This window comes from Desmodus rotundus, chromosome 2, assembly GCF_022682495.2.
Source record: "Desmodus rotundus isolate HL8 chromosome 2, HLdesRot8A.1, whole genome shotgun sequence".
In the NCBI taxonomy this organism is placed as follows: Eukaryota; Metazoa; Chordata; class Mammalia; order Chiroptera; family Phyllostomidae; genus Desmodus; species Desmodus rotundus.
Genome location: NC_071388.1, coordinates 97,808,864 through 97,819,200, shown reverse-complemented (window position 1 = coordinate 97,819,200; position 10,337 = coordinate 97,808,864). Strand labels below are relative to the sequence as shown.

Here is a 10,337-nt window from a genome sequence, read left to right as displayed (position 1 = left end):
CTTTCAGTTTGTTGTGATAAATAAATTAGACATGTCAAATGGCATATGGTACCAACTACAATTCATTTGCAAAGTAGATCAATGAAATACTAACAGCTAGATGTATGGAGGTCTACTACCCTTGAGATACTTTCTATTAATATTCCATATTTAAATTTCATAGCCCATTGAAAGGCATTATCTCTGCTAATTATCAGATGCAGAAAGTCAGTTTTAGAGAGCTTAAATAATTTTATGACGGTCATACAGCTAGCTAGCTAAGTAAATGGTAGTGATAGAATTAAGAGCCAGATCTGTTTGACTTTAAACCTCATGTGCTTTCTACTATATCAAGTTATTGTCTAAAGAAACAAGTTATTGCTAGAGAAGCAATGAAACTTTGAGCACTGAAAAAAAAAGGTTTTAATAAACAGAAGTAGGAAGACAGAGAAGATCATGCCCAATTCTGAGGGGGTGTAGTGCATGTGTAATGGGGTGCTGTGCATGTGTAAGGGGGTGCAGAGCATGTGTAAGGGGGTGCAGTGCATGTAAGGGATGAAAGTGTGGTAAGCACAAGAAAACCTGTGCATCACAGTTCACTTGAGTCCTGGCAGAGACTGGAAGCCCTGGCACAGAGCAGCTGGCGGGAGACAGATATTCCCCCCTCTCTTATTTTCGTATCAGGGAAGCAGGGAGTGAGTTATATGATTGGTGAGCTGGAAAGTATGTGTCACTCTGCCCCTCAAGTCTGGGGAGCAGGACTGCCCAAGGAAGCAGGTGTTCTGCTTTTCCAGAAACTGTAAAACTGCAACTTCACACAGGCAGATTTTCACTAAAAGGGTTCTTCTGCACCTCCAACCCTCTCTCTATCAGCCCTGGGGGGTGGCTCCAGCTCCTCAATCTTACACACAGGTCTTCCGACTCTTGTGTGTGACAGTCAGGTATGACGGCAGCCAGTCAGCGTGTTTTATTTTATTTACTTCTGGGGTGAAGTATAAGCAGATCCATTCATTGTCTGTGCCAGTCTAAGCCATGGCCACCATTCCAGCTTTTACCGGGGACAGAGCTGACATTTTGCTCTCCAACAGTCTGGCTCTGGTGGCTAGTTCAGTGGCTTGTGAACATGCGTGGGGAATATGAGTGTAATTTGAAGCCCCTAAAACCACAACATTAGGCACTCAGGGAGCACACCATGGGAGTAGAGTGAAGGTGAGGTCAGTGGACAATGACAAGACTGGCTTGATCTGAGCCTAGGGAGTATATTAAGCAGCTGAAGTAAAGTTAGATGGATGGATGGTTCCAGTAATGAAAGACTTACAAGGAAGGCAGAGTTTGGATTTCACGTGGGAGAAAGAGTGCTGAAAGTTTCTGAGCCCAGAAGCGCATGACAAAGACAGTGTTTAAATCCGGTAGTTAGAAGGAAGATGGCAATGAGGTGCAGTGGAGACTAGAGAGCCTGGAGGTGGACGCCAACCAGAGGTGGTTTCCAGAATTCTCCAAGTGAGGACAGATGAAGGTCTGGCCTAGGGAAGTGGAAATGTGAATGACAATAGCAGATGTCAAAGTGAAAACTGCCAGGATGCGGTGACAACCCAGGTCTGGGAAGTGGAGAACCGTTTTCGGGGCACTCCTCATAAAGATGCAGAGGAGCAGGCCTGGGAGCTGGTGGGAAGTGGGGCTCAGCCTCGGGCATATCAAATCTAAAGTGCCAAGTGGATTTTTTTTTTCTCAGCACCAGAGACACTGGAGGAAGGTAAGAAAGAGGCCACAGTTGGAAGTTTGGAGAATCGATACAAAGAGGCAGCACACATTTGAAAGCCGATGGGAAGAGGCGGAGGGAGATGGAAAGCATGAACATGGAGGGTAGCTGGGGTGACAGGAATAGGAGCAGGGACACAGGTGACGGGTGGGCGGAAGACAGGAGGGGGTACAGCTTCTGGACCGGAGGAAAGGATGGACGGGGTGAGGCTGCAAGCAAACGCTCCAGTCAGGGTATTTCCAGCAGAGCAGGGCTGCCGCCAACTCTCCCCCAGGAAATGTACAGTTGAACCCAAAGCAGCCTTCCGGGCCCCTCGCCCACTTCCTCGAGTCCTGGCTGCAGTGACCCCCCAGACTGTGAGTGCCCCTGGGCGTCTCCAGCTCTCTCACTCGTGGGGGTCGGCTGGGGCTCCCGAGGCTGCAGGGCGCCTTTCCCTCCAGGCTCCCGCCCCACGAGGGGACGGGGTACCCTAGCAGCACCGCCCGAGCTCGGCACCGCCGCAGCCCGCCCCAGCTGCAGCAAGCCGGGGCCCCTCCCGGGGGTGTGGTTTCGGCTCCCCCCGCCCCCCACGCACTCTCAGCTTTTGTTGCAGTGGCCCCCCGGGACACCCCTTCTCTGCCTGAGCCTCCGAGTCCTAGGGGCCGGGCGAGGAGCGGAGTTCGGGCGGCGCCAGGACGCACGCGGGCTCCCGGGAGCCGGCGGCGGGAGGAGGGAGCGGAGCCGGCAGCCGCGGGGGCCGCTGCTGCAGAAGGGGGAGGAGAACGGGGAGGAGCTGGGGGGCAGGCGGCCGGGGAAGGAGGGGTCTTACGGGGCCGCGAGCCCAGGTCGGATTTCCTTCGAGACTGGCGATCGGCGAAGCTCCCACATAGCTTGCTGCGGCCGCCCAGCTCCGCGCCCTCCGAGAACCGGGACAGGACGAAGGTGAGAGCCCGGCGCGCGGAGCGGAGCGGAGCGCGGGGGCTGGGCCCCGCGGGGAAGCCGAGGGGCTGCGCGGAGGGGGCGAGCCTGCGGGACCCCGGGAAGTTTCCGGGGTCGGCGCGGGGCCCGGTGCCTTCAGCCTCGCTCTTGTCTCTTCCGCAGATGTGGACACGCTGGCTCGCGCTCGCTGTGGTGGCGGTGGCCTGGGTCCGCGCGGAGGTAGGGAGCGGCCGGGGAGGTCCGACCTCGGGCTCCGGGGCCCCGCGGTCTGCGCGCGGGCGGGCGGCGGCGCGTCCCGGGGATGCTCTCGGCGGGTGGGACTGGGAGTTTCGGAACGTGGGGAGGGCGGCGCTCGGAGCGGGGCTGCCACTTAGGAAACTTAAACCTCAAAAATCAGGAAAAGAAGTTTGAGCAGTGAGCGGGAGCCCCACCGCGGCTAACATGGAGGGAGAACGGGGCGGGGGAGAGAGGACGAGCTGGGCCCTGTGGGACCGAGGCGGCGACTCGGGCGCAGCCGAGCTCTGAACGGCGCCAGAGAGGAAAGTGGGAAGAGTTGGGACTTTTCCTTCCTAGTCTGTCTCCTCGGGGAGGAAAAGAAAAAGTAACACCCGACCCCCCCACCCCCAAATCCTAAGAGATTCTTCTCTTAGGGCGAAATAATTTTTTTCTTTTATAAAGTAAGATTATAAATCCCTGATTTTTTTTTCTTCCTTGGTAAAGTGCATTCGGATTTTGTGTTATTGTCAGGACCATATAACGGCTTCCAAATTCTCAAATTTTCTCTTAAACTAGCGTTTGCGCAAGTATGAGCCATCCATTGCTCAGCCCTCGGCGGGCTCGGCTTTTGCAGTCAAAGTATTTCAGCACTTTTTTGGTGATGTTTCTTTTTCAACTCCAGTGACCTTCCTGAGACACTACAAACAAACCAACAAACTCTTCACTCACAAGCCCTTCCATTAACTCAAAGGTTTATGGACAGAAAATAAACAATTCTAAATTCCCTGGGCTCTAGTCTCCAGAAAAGTGAGGTCAGAAACCAAACATTTGATAATTATGGCAGGAAATGTGGAAGGAATTAAAAAGCATGAGGGAGAAGAAATGGAATGTGCATTACAAAAGAAATAGTTCCCTGGTGGGTGATTATTCTCCCTCTCTGAAATTTTTTCTTCGTATTACAGTTCAGCCCCACCCTTAGCACTGCTGCTTGACTCGGCCCAGAAAAATCGTAAAAGTGTGCAAGGTCTTCACGAATAAAAAAATACACATTATATTGAACTCATTTAATTCACCATTACAGCATTGGTTGAGCTGGAAACACAGTCTGTTTTTACAAGGAAATAAAAAAAGTAGCTAATATTTATTGGATATATACTTTGTGTTGTAATAACACTCGGTTTTAATGATGAGGAAACTGAGTCATGGGGGTGACATAATTTATGCGGTGCTCTACTCTGCTAGGTGGTGGGGGTAGGGTTTGAACTGGTAACTGCTGTGTACTTCTGGTATAGCAGACACGGGGCAGCCTGCATTATTTCTTTGAAAGCTTCTCCAACCTTGTAAGGTCCATTTTGTTATCCTCATTTCACAGAGGAAGAAACAAGTTTTGGGAAATTAGGTCACCCACCCAAGGTCACACAGCTAGTTAGTTCTGAAGAAGGATCTGAACCCAGCTCCTCCTCTCCCTCCACCTTTGGAACCCATCTTGAACTCCAGATCAGCTTCTAATGCATTGCTTTCCAGGGTTTGATTCTGAGGGAAGACCACTTCACTGGTTGATTTAGTCCTACAACGGAACACCCTTGCTGTGGTCCTCAAAAGGCAGCTGCAGCCCTTTGATGGGCAGGGTGGATCCCTGGTTGGTTTTACAGCAGGTTCAGGATTGCCTGCTAGTGTGTGAAATTGCTCCAGGAACTGGAATGCTAATGGGAGGTGTGAGGAGATTGTGTGGCCCAACCTCCAGGATCTATTCTAGGCAGCCTGTACTATACTCCCTTCCCCCATGGCATTGCTGGGAAAAGCTTAGTTCTCATAGGAAGTTCCCCCAACAGCAATTTCCTGCTCTAGGTAGAAGAGCAGAGTATACTCTCACAGAATTCCCAGGCAAAATCCATGAAGAAGAAGGTAAAATCAAGAAGGGCTGAGATACAAAAATTGAGGAAGTTGATGCACAAAGGAAGCTGTGAACTCAGGTTATGTGAGGAATGAAGAGTAGGTATGATCTAGAATTACCTTTTAACCAATCCAGTCTCTTGGTGTCTGGCCTTAGTAACATTCAGCAGTTTTTAAATACATGTTTTAATATACCTTTACTTACCAATATAAAGGTAAGTTAACTCCTGCAATTTGAGTATTATTTTAAGCATTTAATCATGCAATTAATGGTGTTTGCAGTAGAAATTTTTTCTTCGATATCTATTAACAACATATAACAAAGCCAAATAATATTTACAGTCCACTTTAGTAAACTTGAGGGCTCAGATTGTTTAAATGTTGTCGAACCTTTTAAAAATGAAGTTTAGAAGATAAACTCAGTTTTCTTGGTGCCTTTTGTTTGAATACAAACACAAGTACTCAATTCAGCATATTTTAAAAATGTGATTACCTGACAAATCATCCTATTCGAAGAAGCCAAGTGTTTGGAATAGTAGTCCTCTAGAATCAGAGGAGCCCTAAGCTTGGGAAAAGGTGGTTGTCATTATTGATGCCAGTCTCAAAATCCTGTTTGGTTAGATTCAAGAATCCAGTAACAAGTCTCATTAAGGAAAGTGTTATATTTTTAATGTTTTCCATGGTTTCTTACTTACTTTGGCACCTCCAGATTGCTTTTTTGATTGCTTCCTCTTTCTTGTGTTCTCTTTGTCTTCGTTCTCTATCAAAAGAACTTATGTGTATGACCCATGAACTGAGGGGGAGGGGAATGCTGGAGGGAGGGGAGTACAGGGCGGAGGGGGATAAAGGGAAGAAAAGAATGGGACAACTCTAAGAGCATGATCAATAAAATATACTTTTTTAAAAAATGTATTCCTTCAGGTAGCCTCCATCAACATTCTGCCCCACTCACCTGAGCCAACACCCATGCACTTTTCAAATCTGCATGAAATGGGTATTGGCCGTGTGGCACATCTCTCATTGAGCATGCATTAGCATCTGGTGTGGGTGAAGAATGGGGGTGGCAGCATCAGGGGGAGTGCTTCAACTACCCATCGCACAGCTACTCCTTTTCTAGATTCTGTTGGGAGGGGGCTTTGTAGGACTGCTCCTCTCCCACACTCACGTGCTCCCAGCTGGAATTACTGGAATTACTGCTGTTGACTGAGAGGTTGGGAAAGGCTGAGAATTCAGGCGCTAGTGCATGTGCCCTTGAGTCTCAGTAGATGCATCCAAGTCCACTCCAGCATAGCAGGCTGGAGGGGACCCTGTGGGCCCGACTGCCTGCTTTTGAAAGACAGCATTGGTGCGTGCCTATGTACTCTCCCTTGGTGGTTGTCCTTGCTGGCACTCTGATTCCCAGCATTCCAGCTCTATGAATTCTTCATAAGTCACGGAAGCACTGGGGACTGATTCACAAGCCAGAACATTCATTTCAATAAGGGAACACTTGACCCGTGAACTGTGAACATATCACTTAGGATTATAATAACAAGAGCAATAACAGTTACACAGACGGATAAGAAGATTATTAGGGCATTGTCCCTGTGAAGCCAGATTTCCTAACCTCATTTATACCCTGTTATCAACATACAATTAATCAACCATGAGGAGTTTTATTGGCTGACATGGGATCTTGTCCATATTCTTTAGAATTATTCTAATGGTGGATTCAGACAGGCCTAGAGTCTGACCCACATCCTCTGACTTCTTGGAGCTGCAGCAAAAACAGGGTTTTAATATCCATCTTGTACATTAACCACTAAAATAACGTCTTTGTTTATCCTTCGGCAAATAAACTACTTAGCATAATTTTAAAGACCATTGTTGGAAATTGGGATGTTAAAACATAGCAAGGACTCTGCTGAATAGCCAAAACAGATGGACAAGCACCCTGCAAATTGAGGCCCTGGCCATTGAAAATGTCTTTAGAAGGGAGACATGTTGAAATTCTCATAGAAGACTCTGGATTGGGTGACAGAAAGCAGGAGGCAGTTCCAAGGCTTGGCGCATTTAGTTGGGGAGCCGTGAGGTGAAGATCGGGAGGCATGGGCTGCAGTGAATGTAATGTCCAAAAGAAGGAAATAAAGTCAGTGAGGCAGAAAGCCGTGCGTTTCCAGGAGAATGGGGAAGGTAAAGGATGAGCTGTAAATACCAGGGTCACACATGGAGAAGTGGAAATGTCACCATGGCTTTTTCCTACTCCTCTTTAAATGACTGGACACCTGGACATAAAATTTCTAGCAGCCACAAGTAGTATTAGCTTAATGACACCAGATATTATATAGGGTTGAAGAAATGTCTAGATAGGTTCATTTTCTAAGCCAGGTGACTAATGTGCTGCAGGTCAAATGCATACTTTTCTCTAAGAAATGCTGTCTTCTGACACCTGTGACTTTGACGCAGGGTTCTTTCTCCAGGGGTGAGTCATTACAGCACCAGCCTTCCCTCCACGGTGCCCATCAGTCAGTATTCCCTCTGCAGGCTGCGCACACCCTACCCAGACACAGGGCAGGAACACAGATAATCGTCAACTACGAAGTATAAGGCATCATTCTGCCCGAAGGTTGCTTACATTCTAATGGTGGGCCAGGTGCTTGCAGCTGGCGGCTACAATGTATAGTATAACTAGATAGTGAACAAGTATCTCTGCAATTATTATTATTACTGCTTTTTTTACATTAACATAGGCTGCGCTGGATTTTTACAGTTTTTACATTAGTACAGTGCACAGATCGTTAATGTATAGCTGAATGAACTTTTATATATGGATGCACCCCTGTAGCCACCACCCAACCAAGACTGAGGGAGTGAGAAAGGAGGCTAAGAACTCAGGGTGTGTGGAAATCGTTACAGTGAAAAAAGTGAGGAGTAGATATGATTGCAGTTACATTTCATCACTCAAGGATCTTTATGGCTTAATTAGTCCAGTCTCTTTATGCCTGGCCCTAGTAACATTTGTTAAATTCATGTTTTAACAATTATAAACCTTTAATAGTTAATGAAAAGTAAATTAACCCTATTGATAATGAGACTTGCAATTTGGATGTTACTGTAAGCATTTTTATATGAACTTAATGCTTGCAGGACAAAATTGTTTTTCTTGTTAGTCACAAAACATATAGCAAATACATTTAAATACAGCCTTTATTGACGTGAATCTATTTTAGCAAACTTTGGATCAGCTTTGGGGGAGCTGACTTTACTGCTTTGCAGGTGGATTTTCCAAAACTCAATATAATTTACACTAAGAAACTAAATCAAAAAAGAAACTCAAATAATTCTATTTGACCACATTGTCCTGTTCATTATAACTTCTACAGGGATTCTACATAAGATGCCTGCCATATTATTTATAATAGTTAAGAACTTAAAACCTATTACATACACAACAATGGAAGAGTTAAGAGTTAACAGCAATATGTACCACTATAAGTTACGTTTACAAAAAATGTTAAGGCTCTGGCAAATGATTATGACTTCATTTAAAAATCAGAATACCTCTTACACCAATGCCTTCTCACAACTATGTAAAAATTTATAGAGAAGTATTTTAAAAGTATCGAAATCTATCATGAAGATTCTTGTGACCCCTGTCCTTTTTCAAGAATAATTTACCCTCCTAATACCGTGTGCTGTTTTATTTAAATAAAAAGTTAATATGTTATTTTCTGATGAAATAGGAAAATAAAATATGCTCATAAAAAGCTTAGAGAATATAGAAAAAACTAGAGCAAAGAACAAAATCACCCATAATTTTACCAAGTAGAGATAAACCAGCACTTCATCCCTCCTCTCAGAGAAATTATTAAAACCAGTCAGCAGATGTCGGCGATGTGCCTACTAGACATTGTAGGCAATCAAAACAAGTACCTCTCAGCACTGTGAGAGTAGCAGCTCGCAGGGAGAGCACAAACATGACATGCATATCGCGTATCTCTGCTACCCTCACCCCTGCCCATGACCGGTGCTGTCAATCAGTCACAGAATTCTTCCTCACCAGCCTGAGGAAGGTTTGAAAATCCTCAGCAATGTGGTGTAGCCACTAGCTAGCAGTTGGTCTGTACGTGAGAAAGAAGATTGACAATGGGGTCAAGTTGTGATAGCCACGGTAGTAAGAAGGTATCCCCAGACCAGGGAACAAAGCAGGCAGCACCCTAGAATGTGGCAGAATTTGTTACAGGGTAATTTACTTACGAGAAGATTGGGTTGGAGGGAAAAGGTAACCTGGCGGCCTGCAGGTTATTCTCCACTAACAGATCTTGTTACAGTATTTATTTTATAGGATAACTTGGGTACTAATTATTGACAAGACAAAGGGACAAAGAAGGCAGTAACTCCAGAGGCCCTACCTCCTGGTGGTCTTGTGATAGATGATTGCTTATAATCAATATTATTAGTTTGATATTTTTCTTGGATGTCATGCCATTTTGGCTGTTATTGACATATATTTATGGCTATAGTTTAAGGAACACAGATAATCGTCAACTATGAAGCTTTAATACGCCTGCTAAAGATGGTGAGGGTGGTCAAAGGTCACAGCGTGAAACTTAAAAATGCAATGAAATTCAGACACAGAGATGGAGTTGGTTTTGTTCACATCTACATCTGTACACAGATATTTGTCATTCCTGCTAGAAAAGTCAATCCAATTTGACAAATATTGGTATATCTTTAGCCAAAATTAAGGTGATTAGAAGGCAGAGTTTTGGGACTGCATGACAGGAGTAGGGGAGCAAATGGATGAAAATGTTAAGAAAACAGCACTTTGTTCCTGGCCTAAGCTTCCAAGTTGTTGTTTTTTTTTTTATGATTTTTTTTTATGATTTTTTTTTGTCCTCATCTGAGGACATTAATTCATTGCTTTCAAAGAGAGAGGTAGGGGGAGAGAGAGAGAAATGTCGATTGGTTGCTTTCTCCTACCCGCCCTGACCGAGGATTGAACCTGCAATTTAGGTATGTTTCCTGCCCAGGAATCACACCCATGACCCTTGGTCTATCAGGCAACGCTCCCACCGACTGAGCTGCACCGGCCAGGGCAAGCTTCTAAGTTCTTTAAGTGAGTTCGAACACCCTAAAGTAAGGTAAACCCTCTAATGTCAGCCATCAACAAAAATATAATGAGAATTTTCTTGGCTGTTCTGATGGGATAACAGTCACTGGCTAAGGCTCGCAGAGCTGCTGCTGTCACGGGTAACAGCTTCTGCATCAGCAGGCGTCTGGCAATAACCTGCTAATAGAAGGCTCTTTGGGTAGTTGTAGTACAAAACATCTTCTATAAATCTGCATTTTTTGCTGTGGTTGGAGGATTTCCATGTAATCGCTTCACAGACTTTTTATATGCTCATTTGGAAGCCATCACCTGTAAGCTATTACCAGGATTCAGTCTGAATTTATGACCCGTAAAATGTCCCCTAAATAATTGTGGATACTATTTGTGACCAGCTAAGCTGTTGGCAAAACAAGTCATGTGACACATGGCAAAACCATGACATGTTGCAGGCCCAGATTTACATAGGTGCGTATCATAGAA

General features: G+C 45.6%; 1 protein-coding gene across 1 annotated transcript in view; it reads left to right on the top strand.

Annotated features, from left to right (window-relative positions):
- The first annotated feature begins 2,499 nt into the window (after positions 1–2,499).
- The window catches only part of FSTL1 (follistatin like 1), a 58,600-nt gene continuing 50,762 nt past the window's right edge, over positions 2,500–10,337 (top strand). Inside the window, exons 1-2 of the mRNA XM_053918414.2 lie at positions 2,500–2,659; positions 2,819–2,875. Of these exons, the coding sequence (XP_053774389.1) occupies positions 2,819–2,875 (57 nt within the window). The 5' untranslated portion in view covers positions 2,500–2,659. The remainder of the gene's footprint in view (positions 2,660–2,818; positions 2,876–10,337) is intronic.